This window comes from Marmota marmota, unplaced genomic scaffold (assembly GCF_001458135.2).
Source record: "Marmota marmota marmota unplaced genomic scaffold, marMar, whole genome shotgun sequence".
Lineage (NCBI taxonomy): Eukaryota > Metazoa > Chordata > Mammalia > Rodentia > Sciuridae > Marmota > Marmota marmota.
Genome location: NW_026000240.1, coordinates 34,598,095 through 34,624,043, shown reverse-complemented (window position 1 = coordinate 34,624,043; position 25,949 = coordinate 34,598,095). Strand labels below are relative to the sequence as shown.

General features: G+C 51.5%; 1 protein-coding gene across 8 annotated transcripts in view; it reads right to left on the bottom strand.

Moving 5' to 3' along the window:
• The window catches only part of Cacna2d2 (calcium voltage-gated channel auxiliary subunit alpha2delta 2), a 107,177-nt gene that overhangs the window by 57,149 nt on the left and 24,079 nt on the right, over positions 1–25,949 (bottom strand). For all 8 annotated transcript variants that reach the window (XM_048794286.1, XM_048794289.1, XM_048794290.1 and 5 more), the window contains exon 2: positions 8,065–8,181. In XM_048794286.1, coding sequence (XP_048650243.1) covers positions 8,065–8,181 — 117 coding nt within the window. The remainder of the gene's footprint in view (positions 1–8,064; positions 8,182–25,949) is intronic.

Here is a 25,949-nt window from a genome sequence, read left to right as displayed (position 1 = left end):
AGATGTGTATAAGAGACAGGCCCAAGGAATCTCATGCATGCCTCTGCCTCGAGAACTGCCTGTCTCCTGTGCATCTGTGCAGGTGCTCTGCAGATCCAGGCCAGCAGGCAAACCCTCCACCCCTGCATGCGTGCATATGCCCGTGTTTGCCCACATGCACATACAGGCAGCGCTCTACCTCTGGCCTCTGCACTTTCCTATTCCCTCCATCTCTAGCCTTCTTCTTCCCTTCCTCTCTCTTGCCTGGATAAATCCTCTTCCCTTCAGGTCCCTTAGGCTTACCCTCTGGCTCCACACTTTTTTGGCACATAGCACATTACTGTCACCTTGAGCAGAGTGTACTCCTCAAGGGAGAGGATCCACAGGTCTGTTCCTAGTCTGTGCCTGTTGTAATCTAGTATGGTGCCTGCCCACAGCAAGCACTCAGTGCTGACTAGACAGAGACAGAAGCAAAGGCACCTGGTGGCCCAATACACAATGAGCCAGAATCAACCAGCTTCCTCCAAGGAAACCTCTGACTGGTACCTGGGGCTGGTCCAGACTTATAGGCTTAGGGAAGACAGCAGAGGGTTCCATTCTCAATGATGTGCAGTTACCAGTCCAGAACTCTGACCTGCCCCCTGCTTTAGTCACCTCCGCCTACGCTAACCCCTGCAGTGGAAACTGATGCACAGGGTGAACATTCTGGGCTCCCTGTCCCAGCCCCTGCTGCTTACCTCAAGGACTTGGCAGGAATCAGCACTGCTCATTCTCACTGCTAGGCCAGTGTCCTCCAGGAACTGCGGAGACACCTTCCTTTTCCTTTTTTCACCTTTGAAAATTCTACTTGCCTTCTAAGGCTTGGCTCAAATGCCACCTCCTCCAGGCTGTCTTCTTAGACTTGCCTGTCTCATGTTAGCTGCCCTGTACACTGGTACCCCATAGTCTGTTGTCTGTCTCCTCTAAGTCTGGAGCCCTGGAGGGCAGGATCTTCCTGGTTGTCAAGCACCCCACCTTCTCGCAGCCACTGCACAGAAGGACTTCAGAACAAAGGGCCAGACATTATTAAGATTCAATTAAATTTCCACTTCTCCAATCCTAAATTAGTCTGGTTTGTCCCTGTGGCACCTGCAGGCTCTTTTCCTTTACCTCCTAGCATCTGCCCCCTTTGCAAGGTAGGACCCCTTAGAGAGAGGGCACATGAAAGAGGAGGTCCCCCCAACAGCACAGACCTTTTCTGGGAGTGGAGTTCAGCTCTATGGGCCTCAAGGATGTCATATTCCAGTATTCTAGACTTTTCCTTTGGCTAGCAGATGCTGAGGAATAACTCATTCTGACTCTTGTGGCCAGAGAAGCCCAGCCCCAAATTTACAACCTGATCTTTCCTGAGGTTTAGTAGGTTTGAACCAAGCCCTAACTGACCACAAGTAGCTCAGATGGGTGTCCAAAGATGAAGGAATGATGTTTCACTTGAGGAGCCCTCAGCCACACCCCACCTGAACTACTTCCCCCATGGTCCCAGGGAGGCTGGCCCTCAGCCTGGAGGCCTTCAAGGATCTCTGGATTCTTGGCCACCTGATAGGCATTCAGGCAGGGGAGGCTGTCTCTATATTTGTTTCCCCCTATTGTTGGGAGCAGCGTGTCTTTGCCCAGGGCTCATACTGCCTGACTCTAAGGACCCATGGGCATGGGCAGAATGGACAGACGTTTACATTCCTTTTTACACACATTCAGGTCACTTTCTCTGGGGAGCCCTCTCTAACTTCCATTCCCAAATGGTGACTCTCTACCACCTCATACTAGCTACCTGGTCTTTCCTGAGAGCTCATTGCTGTCCTTACTTCCCTCTGGCCAGTTCTCTGGCTGCCTCCCTCTGTGCGGCACCCATACACAGTAGGTGCCAAACAGATACCCATTCACTAATCCAAAGCTTCCCCATCCCTGGGCCGCCCCCCTCCCCCCAAGCTGGCGCCTCTGGGTGGCACCTTGCCAGAAAGCAGCAGCTCTGTTTGGGTGAGGGGAGAATAATCAGCTGTAAACGCAGCAATCAGGGAAAAAAGGCTGCTCAGGCCCTTGGCGCCCACGCGTGCGCCTAATTGGCTCCACGTGTCTGTAGCTTCTTTCAAGAGTGGGAAAGTGGAAGGGTCAAGATCTCTTAATGTTCGTAATGGAAGGAAGGCAGAAGCCAGCGCCAGCCCCACATAAACACCTTTTAATTGCTCAGAGAAGGGTGGGTAGAGGCAGCCGTGCTACAGGATCCCCTCCCTGTCAGCCCACCATCACCATGCCTTCTAGAGCTTTCTGAGGCTAGAGTCAGACCCCAGAGGCTGTGCTCCAGCAGAACCCAGAGCCATGGCACTCACATTTGTTCGACAAATGTCCACAAGGCCCCTACTCATGGATAGGCCTTGGCAGTAAGGGACACCTGTGGCCTGGTCCTTCAAGGCCAACCTGGTGGTGTAATACAATCAACGACTGCACCCATGCACCAGCTGAACTGGCCTCCAGCTGCCTCATTGTCCAACTTTCTTCCCTCTCTGCCTCCTCCAGGAAGCCTTCCCTATTGTCCCTTTGGATTAAAGTGTTCTTTCTCCTGCTGAGGCTGTCCCATGCATAGGTACCTCTCTGAGGCCCAAATGTCCCCTGCTTTGGGAACTCCTATTTGCCATGGTTGCATCTCTCTGTGCACTAGACCAAAGAATCTCAAGATTTGGCAATACCCAGAGACATTTTTTGGCTGTTACAACTGTTAGAGTGGTGTGCTGCTGGCATCTAGTGGGTAGAGGGCAAGGATGCTGCCAGACACCCTACAGCTCACAGAGCAGGCCCCACCACACAGATTTTTCCAGGTCAAGATGTCTATGGTGCTGAGGCTGAGAAACCTGCCTGAGACCAAGATTTAGAAAGGAAGAGGTGAGTACTTCAGAACTGGGTAGAACATTCTCCCTCCTCACAAAGGGATCAGCCTGCCCCATAGCCCCTGGCTTCTACCTCCTGCTCCTCTGAACACCCAGTCCAGAGACCCCATTCCTGAACAGACCCAGCCACGCTGCCAACAATGCATCAGTTTAATTGGGTTAAGTGGCCATTAGCGGCAAAAGCAGGGCGGCTGTGTGCAGAAGGGTTTTTAATTTTACTCCTTAAATGATGCTCACTCCCCAGAGAGGCCACTGATGGTGGAACTCTGCCCATTGGATCCCCCAGAACCAAGTCCAGGGCTGCACCTTCCCCTGCCCCATCCATGCAAGCCTGCTGGGGCATGAGGCAGGGGTGCCCACTACCCAGGAAAGAAATTGAGGGGATGGGAACTTGCCTCCTAGCATCTGCCCCCTTTGCCAGGTAGGACTCCCAGGTCCTTAGATCATTCCAGGGCCAGCCTCTGTCTGAGACTCCTTTTTTCTTAGTCCTGTCCCCTTGTGGACAGGAAATGCCACAAGGTCTCATTGATGGTAGCACAGAGGAAGGCAGTATCTGGGGGCAGTTTGTAGGACATGGAGACCAGCTGCCTGGATCTAAAGCGTGGTTTTCTGTGAGACCTGAGGCAGGTGGCTTAACCTCTCTGAGGCTCAGTTTCCTCTAGGATGGAAATAAGAGAAGTAACGTGAGGTGAGGATTTGGAGCCATTTGGAGTGTTCAGGCTTATCTTAGGCTTGGCACTTAGCAGGCACTCAGAAAGAGACCAGTGATTGCGGGACAGAATTATTTCTACCATCTTATGGGGAAAGTCTTAAACTCTGAATACACAGAATCATTGAAATGCTCACATTGAAAATGTGAAAAAACAATATTGATGCTCCCCTGTATCCCAGAGAATCTGAAGTACTTGGTCTGAGGAGGGTCCTGGGCATCATGATTTTAAAAGCTTTCCAGCTATCCAACATGCAACCAGGGCTCAACAAGCACTGCGTGGAGGCAAAGTATCCGGAAAGTTCTTGGTGTCTGGGACAGTGGGTGGGACCTTAGGTGGAGAAGCAACCTAACTTGGGCATACAGGAAGGGCAGGGCTTAAGCCTAGGGCTGGGGTTTCTACAGATTCTGGATTCCCAACCAGGCCTCTCCACTGCCCCATGTTTACCTGAAGTTGGAGGTAAAAGGGCCCCCCAGGGAGCAGGCATCTAGCCCCCACACTACTTCCTCAGGAACCTGCTCTGACCTGGCTGGCCTGGTCCTGGGGTTCCCATACTTGGAACCAGATACACCAAGTCACAATGCCTTTAGCCTCATTCTTGGGGAGGCTGGACTCTCCTTCCCTGGGGTCACCCTAACCTTATCCAAGGCGGTGCCTCCTCCCATGGCCTCTCCTCTGAGTCACACAGTAAAGGTGCCACAGATGATGCTCCAGGTGGCACAACCTTCAAGGACACTGTCCACACTGTGGTCTTTTTGAATGATGGCCCTGGAATTGTGAAACCAGAGGTATTATGTAGGAAGGGTGCCTGCATCCTCCACCCCCCGACCTTGTTTTCTTTTTGAGATGGGATCTTTTTGCATTAACCAGCTTGCCTTGAATCCTCTTGCCTCGGTTTCCCAAGTAGCTGGGACTACAGGTACATGCTACTGGGGCTAGATTTTGTGTCCCTATTTGTACAGAGGGGGAAACTAGCGCCTGGGATGGGAATGGTCTGAGAACTCCAGTGGGGGTAGGAATAGGGTCTGTCTTCCCTGCTGCAACCCCAGCACCAGCACAGGGCCTGCCACATAGTGAACGTTGGTGACTAGATGGAGGGAGGAATAAAATAATGAAGAGATAACTTTTGTGAGAAAGGAGCCATGAGCCAATACCCCAGCTGGGAGGACCAGTGTCCTGATTTGGGCCCAGCTCTGCCCACAGTGCACATAAGAACTAAATAAAGCACCTTCTTATCCTTCCTTAGATTCAAGATGTCTATGGTGCTGAGGCTGAGAAACCTGCCTGAACACTCCTCTGAATCCATGGTTCAGAGGTCCCATCTCCTTGGAGAGTTGAAGTTCCAAGACAGTTTGCCTCCATGTGTCCAAAGCTCAGGTCCAACATATTTCCTGGACCCGGGGATGCTGCTTGTCTGAGGTGCAAGGCCCCTAATCTGGCCTGCTTTTGTCTGACTCTTGGCCCCAGAAACTACCCTGTGCAACTTGGAGAATCATCCAGTTGTCCCTGATTAGATGAGACAATGAACTTCTGTCCTGTGTTGCTCTGCTCCCTCTTTGCAAGCCCCAAATTAAAATTCCAGACCAGAGCAAGGGATTTAAATTGGATTATTGGATAGGGTCCAGGGAGACAGGAACAATGGAGTGGGAAGCGAGGGTCCAGCACCCCCAACACCCCTCCTTCCATGTGTACACAGGCTGCAAACAAATGTGAAAAAGAAGAAAGAGACCAGAACTTGATTAAAAGCAAATTCAAAACATAATGAAACTCAGAGCTCACTTTGAACAATTAGGACCAAGGAGGAGGAAGGATGGTCCCCCTCTTTCCTCTGGCCGTATGAGAAGAGGCCACTTTGTGGGCCTGGAACCAGAAGCAGGAGATCACTGGCCAGGAGAGAGCTGGGAGGGCAGGAGCTGTGGCCTCAGTGCATACCTCAGGGATAATATGGGGAGCAAGGGCCCAGCTCAGGATCAGAGAGACTTGGGTTCAAATCCTGGCTCTGCCATATCCTGTCCTGACACATGGCATCTCTGAGTTTGTGCACCCCTCTGTGGAATGGGGTGGCAGGGCCTCCCTCTAGGGGTTGCTGTGAGAATGACTTGTGGACTGAGCACATGGTGGGTGCAGTCATTATATGCCTTTTCCCATGATTCTTCCATTGAAATAATCTGTAGTTACTGTATAGGCCACAGGCTGGGCTGTAGAGGTGGTAGAAAGGAGATGTCTCAACTCGCAGGGCAGGATCCAGAACATGGGTGCAGGAAGAGGGTCGAGACTAGGACTCCAGGCCTTGGGCTGCAGCTCCCCAGGGAATTCCCCCAACTCCTCACCGACTATGAGGATCAACTGTTTCTCTATGGTTGGTTAAGGGACTTGGAAAAGTCTCTAGTTGGTGACTGGCTCTGAGGTCCCTATGTGGAGAGCTGGTCATTGCCACCACTCATCTACCCTCCATGAGCGGGGAGAGACCTTCAGATACCACTGAGGCTGCTACTGAAGCTGAAGACTTTACCTCCTCCAAGTGCACCTTGTTTCCCCAACTGTCTTCCCACACCTGCCACCAGGAGGTCTTGAAGGACCTCTGAGCCCAGCACTGAGTCCCCTGGGTCCACACTGGGTAGGAGGCCCTCAGAGTCCATCTTCTCTGGATTCCTGGCCCTAGGAGACCAGGCTCTCCTTCTTCCACGATGTCAGGACACATAGGGACGGGCAGGGGACCCCATGATGAACAGCAGGGACAGCTCCTGGAGAAGGGGACTCTAGTTCTCTCTTGGGGCCTAGATGTTACGTAGGGGGTCTGAGCTAGAATGGCAACCCTGACTTGATCCTGTCAGGACCCTGGTCTGGGCAAGTGTAGACTTGCTCATTTTTTGAAAAACTTGAAAACTTGGCTCATTTTTTGGAAAATATTGATACATAATTTTACAATATTTTTTTATTTGTTGATGGACCTTTTTTAAATTTATTTGTATGTGGTGCTGAGAATCGAACCCAGTGCCTCACGCATGCTAGGCAAGTGTGCTACCGCTGAGCCACAACCCCAGCCCGAGACATGATTTTTATATTAGTAAATTCACCCATATTGGGGCTGGGGTTGTGGCTCAGAGGTAGAGTGCTCGCCAACCATGCGTGAAGCACCGGGTTCGATCCTCAGCATCACATAAAGATAAAATAAAGATATTGTGTCCCCCTATAACTAAAAGAAATAAATATAAAAAAAATAAATTCACCCATATAAAGCATACACTTCAGTGCTTTTCAGTATATTCAGAGTTGTGCAACCACCACCACAATCTAATTTTACAATATTTTCATCACCCCCAAAGGAATCCTATATTTATCAGTATGACCCCCATTCCCTCCCCTCCAGCCCCAACAATCATTTTCAATTTCTGTGGATTTCCTTTCTAGGACATTTCATAGGAATGGAACCACCCAACAAGTGGCCTTTTGTCACTGGCTTCTTTCACTTGGCATGATATTTTGGAATTCATCCATGTTGTAAATGTGTATCAAGACTTCATTCTTTTTAATTGGACTTATCTGTTTTTTTTTTTTTTTTAGCTCAGGTCTCACTATGTTGCCCAGACTTGAACTTGTAGGCTTAAGTGATCCTCCTGCCTTAGCCTCCTGAGTAGCTGGTACTACAAGTGTGTGCCTGGCTCATGGACTCAGCTTCCTTTAATACAGGCTAGGGCAGCTGCAGGTGTGCCTCTGATCTTGATACAGGCTAGGGCAGTTTGGATACCTCCGGCCCATTTATGCATGACCTGCCCAGAGCCCTCTGCAGTTCCAGAGACCTCTCCCCACCTGCTGTTCCTGGGGTAGGCTGAGTAGCAGGGGTCTGCCTGCTGTGTCAAGACAGTCCAGCAGGTCCTGCTACCCAGGTGAATCTGAGGGCTTTGGAGCTTATAGATACAACCTCTCTGAGTATAGATGGGGAGACCAAGGCCCAGAGGGGATACAGAAACATTCAAAATCCTGGGCAGAGCAAGAGCTTCAACCTTCAGCCTTACATGGTCATGGCATTCTTTGTAGGGCATCCAAGGGCCCTCAACACTCTCCATCAGAGCCTGCAGCCCACCCAGGGGTGGAGATTCCACCATCAACAGGTTGCTGTCCTGGCCAGGTACTCATCCAAGATACCACCATAAACAGACCTGGGGGCCTAGAGAATGGGAAGACCCTAGGCCCAGCAGAAGGGAGGGGTAGGGATGTCTAGATCTGAGACTCCAGGTCCCCCCCTCATGTGGCTGACTCCAGATAAAATTGTCCTGCTCCTGCCACAGCTGCCCATAATCCATGACAGCACAACTCTGTTGATGACAACCCTACCTAAATTCAGTGGACCAAGGGCTATGCAACAAAGGAGGATTGGGACAAAATTGCCCTCCCAGTCAGGACCGCTTCACTTGGTCCTCCCTTAATGCCCCTCAACTCCCCACACACAAACCTACCTTTAGGGCCTGCACCTTCCTGTCCAGTAGGCTCTCGATATCCCCTGCCACCTTCTCCACCAATTTCTGAGGCTCATTCTCCTGCACCTCAAACAGGTTCCGGTTATCTTTGTAGATCTGGAAGGAAGCAGAGGCCAGAGGTAAAGCCAGAGTGGTTGCACACTCCCATACCATGGGCCCCCATATACTCTTTGCACAGCTCCACTCAGCTGAGCCTTCACCCCCACCCCGCCCTGACTTTGACCACAGAGACAGCATGGAGTCTACCGCCCTCACAGTCTCAGGGGAGAGGCAGGGCTGGTGCTCTATAGCTTGCATCTGGGATGAGAGCCCAGTTTGGGCTGGTTGATGGCTAGTGGTTACTGCTGGGTCCAAGTTGTCACCATCTTGTCTGTGCCTCAGGGTTCCCTCTTCAGGGACCTTGAGCAGCACTCATTAACTAGCTCAGAATGGCTATGAACAGCAGACAGGGAAGGGTGGGTTGGCAGAGGTGGGAGGCAGGGCATGGGAGGAGATGGAGCCAATCAGCACACACTACATGGCCACATATCAACACAAAGATGATCTCACACCTGTGTGTACACACACATACACCCATGTGTGACTCTTATGCACATAGTTGCTGTTCCATATGGCCTGGGGGCATCTGTACCCCTTTCTGCTAATGTAGCCCCAGGGCATTTGCAATCACTATGGTGGGAGCTCTGGGTGCCCCTCAGGGTTCCTTTGTCATTCAGGACACAGATATGGGGGCAGGGAATAGGGAATAAGGAGCGTGTGAGGGGGATGAATTTGCCCTTTCCTTCTCCTCAGAGGGTAGGTCTGTGGGCATGTGCAAGTGCCAGCACACTGAGAAAGGGGGCCTAGGTCCTCTAGACACAGCCAAAGGGCTTGTATGTATGAGAGTCTTAGGAGCAGTTTTCTGCAAGTGTCCCTCCCCCTTTTTTTTTCAGTACCAGGGATTGAACCCAAGGTATTCTATCACTGAATATATCCCCAGCCTTTTAAAAATTTTTATTTTGAGATAGTATCTCACTAAATTGCCCAGGTTGGCCTTGAACTTGCCTCAGCCTTCCAAGTAACTGGGATTACAGGCGTGTGTCACTGTGCCTGGTCTCTGCAGGCATCTTTGTTTGTGAATGGGGTCTTGGGTGTGTGTGTGTGTGTGTGTGTGTGTGTGTGTGTGCTCATCATACATTCCTGTGTTCCTAAGCCTGGTCAGATCCATGTATCCATTCAGGTGGCCTCAGGAGTCCTGTGCCCTAAGTTGGTTTTTTTCACCACCAGAGGTCACAGGGCAGATTGCCATGACTGCGCCATACCTCCAGGCTGTGCAGAAGTGAAAGGACCTGGAAAGAGAGGAGGTGATGAGGGGGAGATAAGGAGATGACAGAGGCAGCTGATGAGAGACAGACATTCAGGGAGAGATAAGGTCAGAAGAGTGACACAAGACAGTGGAGAGATAAGGCCTCTGTCAACTGATAGGGGGATGGGCTGGGGGTTGCTACAGCCAGAGCCCCTGCCCTACTGCCCACCTAGCACCCAGCAGTCTGAGGGTTAAAAGCACAGCACAAAGCAGACTCAGGCAATCTTCTCCTCCTCCCGCCACCCCCATCTCTCCCAGCTTCTCTTTGCTTTTTGTCCTTCTCTTAGAACAAAATAATTTGTGGTGAATTCGCTCCTTCCTGCAGAGCAGTGGCAATTAGGGGGCGAGTTGTGGGGCCTGGCTACACAGCCAGAGAGGACAGCGGCCCCAAGTGGGCACCAGGACAGGTTGTTCTCCAGGCCTCAGGCCCTGCCTCAGGACAGAAGCCCTCTGATGGAAGACAGTGATGGAGGCAGGGGACATGGTGGGGGGGGGGGCGGAGCCTGAGGGGGTCACAGGGAAATGCAGTGCTTTACTGTTGAGGAAACAGGATCAGAAAAAGGAGAGGACAAGTCAAGGCCATATGAGTGAGTGGCACATCCAGGGCCCCATCTACCTTGATCCATTCTTCCCAGGTTTTGGTACATTCAAAACATCTCCTTTCCCTTGCCTGGGACCACAGCCCCTGGGTGTGTTGTGGTCATGGTTTCCTTCGCACTGGCTTAAGCCTCAGCAAAGTGGTACCCCAGGCCACTTGCACCAGCAGGGGGCGCAGCTGCCTGGCTTCCTCAAGGCCAGAGGATTAAGTTCCCATACCTTAGACTCTCCTCCCTGTCAAGGTCATTCCCAGGATCTGAGGCTGGACCATGTGAGTTTACTGACACCTTTCCTGGGGAGACCTAGAACTCTCTCCCTGGAGCCCAGGGTGCCCTTTGAAGCCTTGCATGGCAATTGAGCTGAGGCTTGGGGCCTGCAGAGGAAGATCTCTAGGAGTCAGAGCCATATCCAAGGACACCAGGTGACACAATGGCTTAGAAGCTGAGATGCTGCCAAAAGTCACCCATCTCTGGACCTCAGGGTCCAATATATTAAATGAAAATGGCAGTTCTCATCTCACAGGCTGACAGAGGACAGCCCAATTCATGCCTCAAGAACCCTGTACTGGAGCTGGGGCTATGGTTCAGCGGTAGAGCACTCGCCTAGCTCATGTGAGACCCTGGGTTTGATCCTTAGCATCACATAAAAATACATAAATAAATAAAATAAAGGTATTAAAAATGTAAGCATAATATATTTTAAAAAAAGAACCCTGTACTATTGTTGTTACTGATATTGTTTAAGGTTTCCAGAATTCTGCAGAAGCCATCTTGGTCGCCCCATCCCCTCCGTTCTCTCACAGCTAGATCTGCACGCTCAGGGCTGTATAAAGCTATCAGCTTCCATTCCTGAGTAGGCAACCTCAATCTCCTGAGGTCTGCCCACTTCCAGCCCCATTCCCTCTTTTAAGGTCCCTCCCCCAACCACCCTGTTCTTGTCCCCAGCACTTAGGTCTTAGCCCTGGAGATGATAACTGTGGAGCCAGTGATAACTAGGGAGCCTAGACACCAGGTCGCCACTGATGGAGCACAGCCAGTCAGTTCCTTTCCATCTCTCCCCAAGCATCATATCTGTGTGCAACTGATACTCAACAAATATATATATGTCGGATTCCATGTTCAAGAGCAGAGCTCTGGGATCTGTGTTTTATTCCTCCACTTCTGTCTGAAGTTGTATGAGCCCCCGGAGCCCAGGGATGTCTCTGCTATACTTTCTCTTGTTCCACTTCTACCTAAGAACCATGGCACCTTTCTGTTGACCTTCGGTGCCAGTATTTGGGGCCTCTCTGGCCTACTGACCTGTCATGTGTCTGCAGGCCTTGGGTCCATGGCTCATGCTGATTCCCACTGCATTACTTTTGCTCATGCTATCTCTGCTTTCCACTGCCTACCTAAATCCTCTTTAGAGTGAAGGCAGAGAAGTGGGTTGGAAGCAGTTTTAATGAGATGAGGGCAGAATCCAAGAATGTCATGGGCTGGTCAAGCTGCCAGCCAAGCCTGTTCCTGATCTTGAACAAGCCTCTGAGGTGTAAGAGTCCTTGAATGGCAAGCCCCTGATGTTCATCCTTCTAACATTCTCCTGGATCTGCTCCAGCTGCTCTGTCTCTTGGGCAGACCCTGAGCTGAGCCCCAAGCCCCAGGGAGATCCAAATGATATAGCCTAGCAGATGGCCCCACCTTGGGAGATAGGTCATCTCTATAGTGATGTGTTCCAGGGAGGTCCTTTTCACTGTGGTCTCCAGCAGAGAGCCCCGGAGAGCTCAGGACAACTCCAGAGCCTGGACTCTGCCCAGGGCTAGCTCCTTTCAAGGCCCAGCCCCCAGCACTGCTCCCAGGGATCAACTGGGAAGTGGCAGAAAGGTCAAGGCACACATGGTGCAGATCCTCAACAACCATAGCATGACCACATGCTCATTGGTGTCCTTGGCCCAGACAGTTGATTGGAAAAACCCAACAGCTCCCACAGTGGTGCAGCCTGAGAGGTCCTTGTTTCGGCTAGGCATCTGGATGGAGGAGAGAGATGGAGACTGCAAGTTCACAGGCTGTTGCAGCTGGAAGTCAGTCATGATAGGGAGGAAGAAGCGGGGCTTCATCCCCAGGGGAAGGTAGGATTCTGTTGGGGCAGGGCACCAGATGGAAACAGGTGGGCATGTGGGGGAGGGCAGGAGACAGTAGCAAAGGGGCTGAGGAACAGGGAGACCAGGAGTGGCTGGGGTCATGAGAGGCAACTTAGGGGACCGTTTGGAGCACCCTTTACTAGTTATGAAGATCTATCCCTTCATGTCTGCACGTCCCACCTCCCTCAGCATGTGCAGCCAGCCTTCTGGCCCGGAGATTTTAAGAGAATGAAATTTCCTCAGGGGCCCCAAACCCGCTGCTCAGCCTCCTGCTTCCCTGGGAAGCTCCACATAAACAAGAAGTGAGCCTGGAGAGCATTTGCAGGAATGGAGGCCTTGACAGGAAGCCTGAACCCTTGTAGGGCACAGGGAGCCAGCCTTATCCTTCTAGTTCCTGATGGGGAGAGGTGGTGGAGCTGCTACAGCCCCAAGATGCCAGGAACACAAAGATAGCCCCTAGAGTAGCCAAAAGGCCTCAGGACAAGTGACAGGGAAAGGCCCCAATCAGAGGGCATTTTGCAAAGTCCTAGCAAGCCGGCAGCAGTGAGGCCCAGATCTGAGCCAGCACCCAACCAGCCTAGGGTGAAGATGAAGGTGGCACAGGAGAGGGAAAGGAGCAAGAGGAAGGGAAAAGAGAGGACGGACCATGCTCGCCATGGGAACAGCCCTGTTTGCTGTTGAGCATTGGCTGGGATGGGTGCTTTACATACTTGGCCTCAATGATCCCCAACAACCATTGAGGAGGATCCCCATTTAGAGGCAGGACACTGGGGCCCAGAGAGGTGAAGTCCCATTACAGAGCTGGATTGATGATTGAAAGCTTTGGCTTTAGGGCACACCTGTATAGTTCCACCCCTGCATTTATATATCCCTGAACGTGAAGGTGAGGCCTGTGGAAAGGAGGTATAAAGTGAACTGGGGATCAAGCCAGCCTGAAAGGGGACTGAGGAGGACACTGATGCTAAAGGACTGGTGACAGATAAAAGGGCCATTCTAGAGGGGAGGAGACAATGGACTCACAGAACCAGCCTGATCACTCACCAACCACCCAACCTGGGAGTGAAAATAGGCACACTCCCGAGGCATCTCTCTGCAGCGAAGGTGAACAGGCCCTCATCTCTGGAAAATTAAATCAGAAAGAAGATGGAACAAGAAATATTTGATGCAGGCTCAGCCTTGCTGCTGTCTTCTCAAGGACTAGTCTCATCTTGGGGCTTAGCCAGGTGCTCCAGCATCCAAGCACCCATTCTAAGTCCCAAGATATGATCCCTGGGTGGTTAACTGTTTTCCACACCTCCTCTCACCATGCCTCTTTGTGTCTGCTCTTTGATTTCATAAGGGGCAGACAAGTGGGCATCTTAACTGCCCAGTCCCTCAAGCCAATAGGTCCCTAAACGGGAGGCCAGCAAGTAACTGGAGATAGTGGACTAGACCTCCTTAGGTCCCATGAAATGGGCTCATATACTAGGGAAGGAAAAACCTGTGGGTTTGAGGTTGGAGGGCAGAGGTCACCTGCCCTCTGATTGGTCTGTATCAGAGATCTGGAAAGCCTTAGGAGGATGGCTTATATTGACTTCAGGGACCTTGCGTTGGGCCAGAAAGGAGGCAGCAGGAGTAGGGGACAGGTAGTAACCAGTTTGAGGACCCTAGCCAGGCAGGGCAGATCCAGGGCCAAAACCCCTAGTCTTTCCCCCACTATGATGCTTACACAGCCTCCTGTTTTTGTTATTTGGTACCAGGAATTGAACTCAGGGGCACTTAACCACTGAGCAACATCCCCAGCCCTATTTTGTATTTAATTTAGAGACAGGGTCTCACTGAGTTGCTTAGGGCCTTGCTAATTTGCTGAGGCTGGTTTTGAACTTGTGATCCTCTTGCCTCAGCCTCCCAAGCTGCTGGGATTACAGGCGTGTGCCACCGTAGCCTCCTATCTTTATTGAAACTATTGATATAATCACTAATCACCTTTGAAAATGGGAGGATTGATGGTGTAGCCATGTGTCTGGGGTTCCTTTCCCATTGAGAATACGCAGGGCAGATCTGGAATAAGCTGTACCATGGCGGAATGGAAGGGCTGCCTCACACCGGGCATGTGGAAACCCTAACTTGGCTACTCTGGGGAAATACCAGCCACTGGACTGTATGTTATAGAAAGTTCCCCAGGAAGCCCCCTTCCCCCAGTAGGCAGGACTTAAAGTAGAGCCAGGGCAAGGGGTACCTGCTACTCATTTACAAGTTACATTAGCTGCTGACTCTTGCTGGTTGCCACAAGAGATTCCCATGTGGCCATGCTGCCACCATCCCATGGTGGCTTGGTTCCATGGTGAGTCATCTATATATATGTCCTGTCACAATCAGAGTTTGTACGCGGTGACATTGGTTATCATGTTGTTAATAACATGCTTTCGTGTTGAGCAGGGACTGCCTGGGATGAACACACTCTCTAGGGGGAGTCACAGATGGGTTATAACTGGACAATTACAATCTGGCCAGTGTGAGATATGGGGGGGTGGGACACACAGACAGAGTGGGAACAGAGAGCAGGCTGCTGGCCTGGCTTCCTTGGTCAGATGCAGACATGGCTCTCTTGGGTTGGTGGCCCATTAAGAACACTGTTTTCCCCAGACTCACCCCCTTACATGTCTTTACACTCCCACGGGGGCACTCTACCCTCATGCCACAGGCTTTTATTGGGGATAGAGTCTAGGGCAGGGGAGAAGGACCCATTGGTTCCATGATCCCTTGGCCCCAAGAGGCAGCTTCTAGCAGTTTTTGCTAGCAGGTTTCCCCTTCACAAAACTCACAGGGGCATGAACCCACCCCCACCCCCCCCAGCAACGCCTCCCTGTTTTTAAAGTTAAAGTTTAGTTGACTGTCATCCATTACTGCAATTAGTACATTATGTCTAATTATGCAATTAGTGTAAAAAGTGCACTTGCCGCTGAGAATGGGAAATTACGCTGCCTCGTTACGCTGTAAAATCCATGTCATAAAAAGGCTCAATCTCTTGTTTTTCAAAAGACACAAAACCCAACACAAAACAATAAACCAAATCCTCCCAGCCGAGCTGGGGCCAGTCTGTGCCAACCTGCCCACAGTGGCCCCAGGAAGACCCCTCTCCACATGAAGTCTGCAAACCAGAGGAACAGTGAGTACAAGGCCCATTCTTGGGTACAGCCCTGTCTTTGCTCCCCTGAAACAGGTGTGAATTTTCCAACTGACTAAAAGCTGTAGCACTCTGATTATCTTTGGGCTTGCACTGAGGCCTGTGTCTCCTGTGAGAGCAGTTCTGGAGGGCTCTGGCCACCACTCTAAACACGAGAGGACCTTTATCCAAGGTTCCCGATGGTTACTGTGAACAGAGGGGCATATTCCACTTGAGGAAAACTGGAGGAACCTTCTCATACTCCAAGATTCCAAAGCCTGGAAACCTCACCTGGGTAAGTAATGAGCTTCTTGTCACCTGAGGATAGCTCCATCTTCCCCAGCCCCATGCTACTCGGACCTCTTTACCTTCTCACGGAGGTGCTTCATATTCATGCTACAGGTCAGCTGTCAAGGATCCTGAGAGGGATCACTCACAGTTACCCAGCACAGTGGCTGAACTGCAGGCTGCCACAATTAGATAACAGCATTCCCGTGGCCATGTGCCTGTGTGACGCTCACAGTCTGTGACTGTATTTTTCCTAAGTTCAGGCTACCTTGGTGGTCAAGGTGATGCTCTCAGGACAGACAGTGAGAAAGGAATCTAATGGGGGGGGGTGTCTCCCGACTATTAAGATGATGACCCCAAATGGTCCAGCCCATGGGGGGCAGTGAGAGGGAAGACTGCAGGGTCCCTCCTGACCTGGGTCAGCATTGGGTACACTTCTATGTACCTCCAAACCAAATGCTATAGGGATAAAGCCACCTAGGACCCATCTTCAAGGTTACACATTAAAGTTCTAGCATAGGCCATTTCGTGCCTGTTGAAAAACCCCTGACAGAACCTTCAGGGAAGCTTCCTGAGACCTTGCCTCCCAGCTCCCACCATTATGATCTGAAACGCTACACTCATGCCTGGAGATGGGTGATGCAATGCCATGGAGACATCTTCATAGTCAAGAATCTGCCCTGACCTCATGGGGATGATGTGTGACCTCTGCGGATGCCACTGCCCACTTCAGACAAGGTGTTCACAGAACACAGAACCAGTGACATGGAGCTCTCAGCATCCCAGGACCATGGGGCAGGCAGCAGGGCCACTGTAACTGCACCTGTCTACAACATGCATCCATCAGTTTTGGGTGTGCTGAGATGCCCAGAAGGCAGCTGGAGTATGGAGGGAGGGGGCATGGACCCAACTGGAAGGACATCTGTCATCTGAACTCAAGACAAAGGCCTCTGGACAGTTGGAGCTTACAGAGTAGGGAAGACAGTGCTGGTCACATGGACAACATCCATGAAGACTCTCAGTGCCCTCTGTCCTCAGGATTTGACCTGGGTTAGCTTTGGGGTAGGCGATTTAAGCTGAGGTGAACAAGCTGCAGGCAAGATCCAGGGGCCCCTGCTTGCCCCCCCCCCCCCGCCTTCCTGAGCTGGGAGCTGCCGGCTGTCGAGGCAGCTGGGAGGGAAGCTGTGCCCAGCAAACCAGCTGGCACGGGGGAGTGCGAGTAAACATACCCGCACTTTCCCAACTCGCAGAAGTCGCCGGGTGGCGGCCGGCTGGTGTGGGCGCCCATGTTTATGGGAAACAGATTGTTTGTGTCGGTGTCTGGGCCCCCTTGCCACCCACCCTGGCTCCGCTCTCTTCTGCTGCCTTCCCACCCAGTTGGCTTACATTCCTTCCCCTAGGACTCTGAGCCTCTCAGCCACAGAGGGACATTGACAGTGACGACAGGGTCCTCTGTGTGGCCAGATAGGCCTCAGCACACAACCCACTGAGTCTTATGAACTGACAACAATCCAATGAAGCAGGTGTGGTTAGTATTCCCATTTTATAGCTGAAGAAACCAAGGATCTGGGAGATAGAGAAATTGCCTGGAGGCTGTACAGGCCGTGAATGGAGACTGTGGTGCTTGGATTCTCAGACCTGTCATCAGGCCCTGGGTACATCTTCCTTCACCTGCCCACCCCCACCCACAAGTCTGGTGTGCCCCTGGCTCACCACCTTGAGCCGCTTTGGACCATCCTGGCTTTGGATGAGGACCCTGCCCTTGGAGAAGGACAAATGGCTCCCTCTCTTCCACATGATAGTCCAAGTACGTACAGAAACCTGGTCCTACTGACTATCTTGCTGTCTGTCCTCTTTAACTCCTTCTCTCTCTGAGCCTCAGCTTGGGGTAAAACAGGTTGGAGTAAGGACTCTCTATGCTTCTTAGGAGCAGGGATGGAAGGATGATGGGGATGTGCTCAGGGGGACAGGGTAAGCGGAGGCTCTGGTGGGCCCTTGGTATGCCAGGGAGGACTCCTACTTATGTCACAGCTCCAACAGATTATGGAGATCTTCCAAGATGACTGGTTTTCATATCCTAGAGTTGGCAGAAATTCATCCCCCTAAATTCCCTCATGAAATGAACTGGAGGCCCAGCCTAAGGCATGGTTCTACAGACTAGGAAACAAGGACACAATCTGTACCTTCTGTCTGCGTGACCTCCATCCCACCCCATACAGTATAAGCATGGAAAGCTCGGGGGGCAATCTTCCCAAGGGCTGGAGCAGGTCCTCCAGGGACTCCAGAGTGGCCAGAAGCTTATCTTGCACCAAGAGTCCCCCCTTTCAATTTTGAAGGATCCTGTCCTCGGAGCAAGGGCAAATGTCTCCCTCTCTTCCATGAACTGTGACAAGGGTAATGAAGTACTCATCCACTGGTTGACTTACAGATGAGGAAATAGGTACCAAAAGCAAGGGCCAGAATCTTTCCAAAGAGGAAACTCCCCAGACTCCTGCACACATATCTAAGACTGTCTGAAAAGCCATGGGTTTAATTTGCACCCTGCCCTTTATCAGCTGGGTGGCTGGGCACAAGCCTTAAGAGTCCACATAACCCTGAGCTATCTCAGCCTGTTGTCCTGAACGTTCCTCAAAGATGGAAGGTCAAATGCAGGGCATGCTGGTTTCTTGTGGAGACTCTTTATAGGGCTGTTTACGCGGCCCTGAGCATCTTCCTTGTTCAATCCTGCATTGTAGGGACCAATTTTCTGGGTCTCACAGGCTGGAAGTCTACCCTTTTCTGCTGAGATTTGCTGCTGAAGATGTCATCAAATTATGACAGCACCAATGACAGCCCCATTTATGAGAGGGGCTGGCTGCCAAGGTCCTCGGGCTGGCCGCTCTTGTGAAAACATAAGATCTTGGCATGACTGGTGTGGGGTACAAAGGCAAAGACGGTAGTGAGCCTGGGAGGCAGCTGTGAGCCCCCATGATATGGAGGGCCCCTTTTGGGGAGAGGTCATCCCAGGGTCCTTCCTGCTCCATTCCCCTCTACACATGCAGCCCCAGGTGCATGAACCTGACTATGTCCACTAAGTCAGTCTCACATACAGATCTCACCATGTTCCTATCCAGAACTCAGGCAGCCATTTGCAGATCCTGCTCACAGGAAAAACACCACAGTCTGTCTACTCTCACTGGATACCTGGCATCCCCAGGCCTGGTGAGGCTCTGTCCATATATCAAAAAGTGGTCTGAAGCCATGTGAAATGTTTTTTGGTATTGGAGATTGAACTCAGGGGCACTTACCACTGAGCTACATACCCAGTGGGGGGGCCCCCCCCCTTTTAATTTTGAAGGACTCTGCCCTCAGAGCAAGGGCAAATGGCTCCCTCTCTTCCACATGACGGTTCAAGCAGGTGGAGAAACCTGGTCCTAGTGGCTATCTTATTGTCTGTCCTCTTCAACTCCTTCTCCCTCTGAGCCTCATCTTGGGGTGAAACAGGTTGGCGTAAGGATTCTCCATGCTTTTTAGGAGCAGAAATGGAAGGATGATGGGGATGTGCTCAGTGCTCCCCCACCCCCACCACTTTTAAATTTTGAGACAGCATCTCACTAAGTTGCTTAGGGTCTCACTAATTTGTTGAGGCTGGTCTTGAATTTGCCTTTTGCCTCAGCCTCCCAAGTTGCTGGGATTATAGGCATGTGTCATCGCACCTGGCTTACGTCAAATGTTTTTTTTAAAAATACTTTGTTCTAGTTGTAGTTGGACACATTATCTTTATTTTATTTTTATGTGGTGCTGAGGATGGTACCCAGGGCCCTGCACATGCTAGGTGAGCGCTCTACCGCTGAGCCACAACCCCAGCCCCATTGTAAAATGTTTTAAGGAGTAAAAAACATTTCTGCTGGCCTGAGATGGCTGGTGCCACCTGAAGGTCATAATCATTAAGTCCTCCTGCTAAACACCACTGAAGAGGATCCTAATAATGTGGGGGGCCTGGTTGGGGCAAGGACATGGTGTGCCCAATAGTGGCCTCTGAACCAGAGTCCTCCGTCTAAGTTCTTGACACAGTCTGCTCAGAGGCCTGAGTGTCAGGCAGTAATCAGGCAGTATGCACCAGAGCAGACAAGAGCTGCCCACGCTGAGGGTGCAGGCAAGTATATGAGGAGCACACCCAGACCTGAGCCCTCTTTCTTGTTCACCTCCTCTGTCAACACCTGCCAGCTCCATTTATTCCCTCCTCTGGTTTTCCTTTTTTCTTTTCTCCTACTTCCAGTTTATAGGCTATTCTCGAATTTTATGTATACTTGTAAGTGCCCTTAAATCTTCTGTAGAACAAGTGGGAAGCATACATAAATACACAAACAGGACCAAGACACTAGGGCTTTTGCACAACACCAAAGATTCACTGAGGACAGGTATGCTTTAGGGACATGCACACACTGAGGACACACATACAAAGGGGAGATTCTCATGATTCATAGACTCTCCTGGGCCCTCTGACTTTGGACCTGGGTGGTCCAAACACAGGGTGGTCACTGCTCAAAGATTTCCCAGTGTTGGGGACAGTGAGTTCAAGACTCAATCCCTGATGGGTTCTCCTGAGCAGGTCCTGACTTCTCTCTGCACCTCAGTCTCCCCTTATTTCACTGAGGGGTGGGAGGGAGACAATCCTTGGTACCTGTGGCTCCAGGTTCTCTCTCTATGAATGCAAGAGCCCCAGCAGCCACCAGGGCCCGCATTTACTTCCCCTGCACCCACGCACTGTGTTTGCCATGCAAACGAACTGTGCAAACGGGACTAACAGCCCGACATGCCAGCAAACACTGATAGGGCCGAGCCTGAACAGCCATGAACTTCTAAGTAAGTACGTTGTACCCAGAGGAAGCCGATGCTATATCTGTGGACCACCTCCTCACTACCCAACTTTGAGGGCTGCAGGATGGAGCAATGATAATTACAAGGATAGCTGCCAATACTGGCGGGGCTGAAACAAACCTGCACCCCAGCCATCCATTGCATGAAACCCTCACAAGCCCCACTTGCTGTCTCCATTTTACAGAGGAGGCAAACAGAGCACAGAGAATAACTGGCGGAACTGGGACTCAATGATTATGTGGATTAATTGTGTGCATGCACATAGACCCTGTTCCAGAGCCTGTCCCCATCTCCAGCAATTGGTCTCTAGCACCTGAGATCCTGAGACCCTCCTTAGGCTCAACCCTGCCCCTCCCCTCCTTTGGAAAGGCACCCAGACTGCCCCCTCAGCTAGGTCCCTAGGGTTACTTGCCCCAGGGCTATGAATATCAGGGGACTTAGCTGAGTCCCATGTTTGCAAATTCTAACTTGTTGTGTCTACAGAGAGCCATCTCCCAGAGACCATTGAGTGAATCCCAAGAGGCCAGCCCCTCCAGGATAACAGCCCCTCATTCATTTGCCTGGGGCTATCCATGCAGTTTCACCAGGGTGCCAAGTGAATTCTCACTCTGATCAATGGCTTTGTGGGGAGAGGAGAGACAAGGACAGAATTGAGTTGCTGAGGGGAAGAGGTCCAGAATGGGAAGAGGCAGCTCTGTCCCACACTCCTTGCTTGATTCTGGGGTGTGAACTCTTTGAGAAACTGTGCATTGTCTGGCAGGCTGGTGGGTGAGAGGCCTGGGTCCCCATACATGTTGTACTTTTTCTTCTCCCACCCCACCACTTTCCCATGGGCTAGACCATAGTCAGGACTTCGAGGTGATGGTGCCCCATTCTCCTACATCCTTTGTGCAGCAACCTCCAAAAGGAAGGAGGATGGGAGGGAGGCCTGAGCTTCTAGTTCCCTCAAGGACTCCCAGAGTAAGGAGGCGGTGAGGGCAACGATGCCAGGAGGACAAGAGCAGAACAAATTGCCCCGATTATGTAAGGTGCCCTTATTTCCTCCTTAGCACAGAGAAAACTGGGCAGCTATGTTCCTCCTTACCCTCCCCACTGGGCCATCAGGTAGACCCCTCAAAGGAGCTCAGTCAAGGCTTTCCCAAGAAGGATCTATGGGCCCAGGTCTCTCAGGGATGCTGGGGAAGGCTCTTGGGGCTGGACCCCAGTTGGCCACTCTCTTGGGGCCTTCATAGCAGGACCAAAACAAGAGGCCTGGGTCAGTCCTAACCAGTCATTGCTCATAGAGTGTCTTTGAGCACATAGTAGTCCTTCTGGTTTCCTGCTGGCACCCTGAGCGGTGTAGCCTCCCTGCCCATTTGCCTAGAACTCCATGCCCAGGCCTCTCCCCTGCCCCAGTCACTATAGAATCTTGAGGAACTCTGGGCTCCTCCAGAATTCAACTGTGGTCCCTGCCCTAACTACTACATCATCACTGGAACATAACTCAAGTTCACTCTTCTCAGTACCCATGGGTGTCCAAGCAGGAAGCTCCCTTCCGATTCAGGTCCCAGAACTGCTAAGAGTCATACCAGTCACGGCCTCAGCATGGCCTCCAGAATGCCCCTGCTCCTCCCAGCTATGGTCACCTGTTAGGGCCCCTGGGGAGCACTGGAGATGTCCCAGGTTGAGGCCCTCATAGTGGTGATCATGGCCCTGACTCTTGGCTCCTCCCTGCATAAGCCCCCTTGCCAATTAGGTCTGAATATATTATGCCCTGGAGGGCTGTCCTGCAAACCAGGCTGGAAAACTCCCTCTGATATGGTACATGCTTTGCAGAGACGCCAAGGCTCAGCAAAGCTCTCTCTGGCTCTTTGAGTTTACAGCTCTGGCAGGTTTAGAGTTGTTAAACTGCAAATTTATCTCCTGCCATAAATCCAGATGATGCAAGAGCCAGTGTGGGTGACAGAGTGTCTGTATATGTATGTTGGAGGACATACCATGTGAGTGGTGCACAGTAGCATGTGTGCACACGAACGTTCACTGTCATGCACGTGGGAAGGGTAATGGTATCTCTATGAGCAATGCAAGCCAAACACATGTCCCAGTGACTATGTATACACACATGTCTCAGTGTATATGTGTCCAGGTATACAAGTGTCTGGCATGCACATTTCCAGGTTTATATGTGCATATGGGGGGAAGACTTGCAATGAATGGGGGAGGATTGTAACCTTCCCTGAGCACAGCCCTAAGTCCCCTGTGTCCCTCTGCTCAAGTCCAGTAGGTCTCAGAGAACATCTATGTAAGTGTGCACAGGTCCAGGGTGCCCCCAAGCAGACCCAGTCCCCTTCCCTTCTGTCTACCATGTCAGAGGGACTAGAGTCCTGCATAAGTCACACATCCAGTCCCAGGCCACAAACACTGAGAACTTGACACTGAAGATGCCAGGTTGTAATAGAGAGCCCCCATGCATAAATTCCTTCTTGTGTGTGGGGGAAGTAACAATGTACTGTCAGACAAAGCACCCCTCTTGCCTACCTCCACCTCCAAGTCATGAGCATCTAGAAACAGCACGAATATGACTGATTCCCTGCTGATGGTGGGTGGGAGAAAATTACCTGTCTCTGAACACTACAAATAAGGCCCAGTTTCCCCAAAGCAGGGTCTTTCTAGCCCATGGTTTAGAGAGGCTCTATCACTTACCTCTAAGTGTAGACTTACTGAAGCCAAGAGTAAACTTTTAAAGCCTCATCTGCTTCATTGAGAGGGGCTCAGGCTCAGGGCAAGATGGTGTTCCATCCCCCAGCCTGTGATCCAAGCCTGGACCTGAGTCCATGCAGTGAGCCCAGATGATGCTTTCTAAGGCAGGCAGAAAGAGGGCAGCCAGAATCTGGTCCATATGCTTCTCATGCCCAGCTAATGGGCTGACAAATTAGCAGGTCTCCCCTCTAAGAGGTGATGAATGAGTGGCGGCCCAGGAGAGCTGGGGATGGGTCACCTCCCCTACAGTACTCCATAGATAGGCTCAGCCCTGCCTTGTCTCTCTGGGGTACCCAGCCCTGCCTCAGGGAGCGGGGGTTTAGGGGTTGACTGTGGGCTATGGGCAGGGGAGGGTAGAGAGGGCATAAAAGGGCAGGCCTGGCCTTGGAGGACATCAGGCATCCAGAAGCAAGCCTAGCCAGGAAGGGCCCAATCCTTGGGTTGCCATCCTGCTGTCTGAAAGGGCACCTATAAGGAGGGGGTGAAAGCATGGCCCTCTTCAGGACCCTCCTGCATCCTCTCCATCATGCACTTAAGGCTTGGAAGAGAAAGGTGGTAGGTGTAGGAGCCTGTGCCCTGAGGACTGCTACTATACTCCTCACATGACCACTGGGACTAGTGAGGACAGGAAGAGACCTGAGGCTGGGCCTAGGTGGAACACCCACAAACTGGAGCTCATTCTCCTAGCAAGGTCAGGACTGCAGCTTCTCAAGCACAGGGTAGCAGAGGGGACATGCAATTGGAGGTGCACACCATGTCAGGGAGGGGTCCTGGTTCAAGGGAACGGCAGACTCCAGAGTTAGTGAGCTCCTGTTACAGAAGAGACCAAGCAGAAGTTGACCCTGGTTTCAGCCAGTCCTTTCTTGGGGGAGTTGAATCAATTGGTCACTTCTGAGCTGGGAGCCCAATATCCTCCATTTGTCCCCTAAATCATTATATAGAGTCTTCCTCCATGTACTCAGGACACCTGATATTCAGCTGGTTTATACAATCTTGTGACAGAGGCTTGTCTGGTTCCCTTTGAGAGCCTCTGTCCACCTGAGGCAGCCCCAGACCTAGGACCTCTGTGGGCTTCCTGTGCAAACAGCCCCAAGCCCCTGCCCACACTCCTTGCCTCCCACCCCGCCCCGTGTAAACAGAACCCGCCCGCTCTCTCCCAGGAGCTGCTAATTCCTCGCCAGAACTGCTCGGACGTGAAATTGGAGTGAGACAATGTGTGTTTAAGGAAATGAATCTCGAATCTTAAGAGGCTCAGGGAGCCCGCCCTGCACCCCCATCACCCCGCCCGCCCACCCAGAGCCAGGAAAGGCACACTTGGCATCGGGGAAGAGAAAGGCGGAGGTGACATTCAGTGCCAAATTAACAGCCGCCACAGCCAAATATTGTACTTGCCTCCAATCTTCTTTTATTTTTCGAAAGAAAAGGCTTTTACAAAGTGAAAGAGGCTGTTGGAACACTAAGGCTGATGATGGTTTTTAACAGGCATGCTCGTCACGCGCATGCCCGGCTCAGAGCCTTCCCTTCCTCTAGCATATCATCACCTCTCTGCCGCAGCCACACCCACAAGGTGCTGACCCCCACACTCATGTCCCTCCACACCAGCCACCCGGGTTGATACCATGGTTGTTCTTAGCCCATGTGACTGTTATAGTTTGAATCTGGAATATTCTCCAAAGGCTCATATGTCAACGATTTGGTTCCCAATGCAGCAATATTCAGAGGTCGGGGCTTTGGAGGAAGTAATTGGATCAAGAGGGCTCTGATATCATCAACAGATTAATCCATTGATGGGTTCATATTGAACAGACTATTAGGAGGTGGTGGAAATTGTGGGAGGTGGGGGCCAAGTTGGAGGAAGTAGGTCACCAGGGACATGCTCTAGAAGGGCATATCTTGTCCTTAGCTCCTTCATAGCTCTCTAACTCTCTGCAAGCATCTCTCCACCACCAGTGCTCTCTGCCACCATGTTCTGCCCAGAAACAACAGAGCCAGGGAAACCTCTAAAACTGTGACCAAAATAACTCTTTCCTCCTTTAAGTTGACCTTTTCAGGTATTTTATCAGACTGATGGAAAGTTGACTAACACAGTGGCCTTGTGGCAGTCTTGGATAAGGGACCTGCCTCTGTGCCATCTCCCCATCTGCACACATCACTTGCAAATGAGGAGTCATTTATGATGTGCCCAGAATCACCTTGTCTGCAGAGGTCTCTGCAAGGGCTCCTTGTCTACCCCCTGATGGCTCCTAGTGCCCCCACATGGGCAGCTACCTGCCAGTGTTTGCCCCATCATCACTTTAATCTTCCCACCAAGGTCTGTTTCTAAGTCCCGTCTGTCCCCGACTACCTCACAGTCTCTACTCTTTTTCACTGTGTTGAGTAAATAGTTGTCCTGGAGTCCAGTGCCCTGAACCCAGCCTGCCTCCATCTGCTTGCCCCTCTAAGTAACAATATGTCCATCCCTGACCTCTTGACCTGGTACTGGGACAACTTTGATGGGGTTTAGTTGACAGTGCAGACTTGGCCCACATCTCCCGTTTCCTCAGATCCGGGCTTTCCTGGGCTTTGGTTTACTCATGCAGTGACAGCTCAGTGCCCCTGAGCTCCTACCTGGATAGTGACTGGAACTGGTTCCCACCACACACGTGTGCAGCCTTGAATTCATATTATGCCTCCGAGCCATCCTTAGATCCTTACTCTGTCCCAGGAACTGGAGGCTTGGTAATGCCATGTTTTAGAGGTGGGACAATGAGCTAAGAGAGTCCTTGGGACTCATC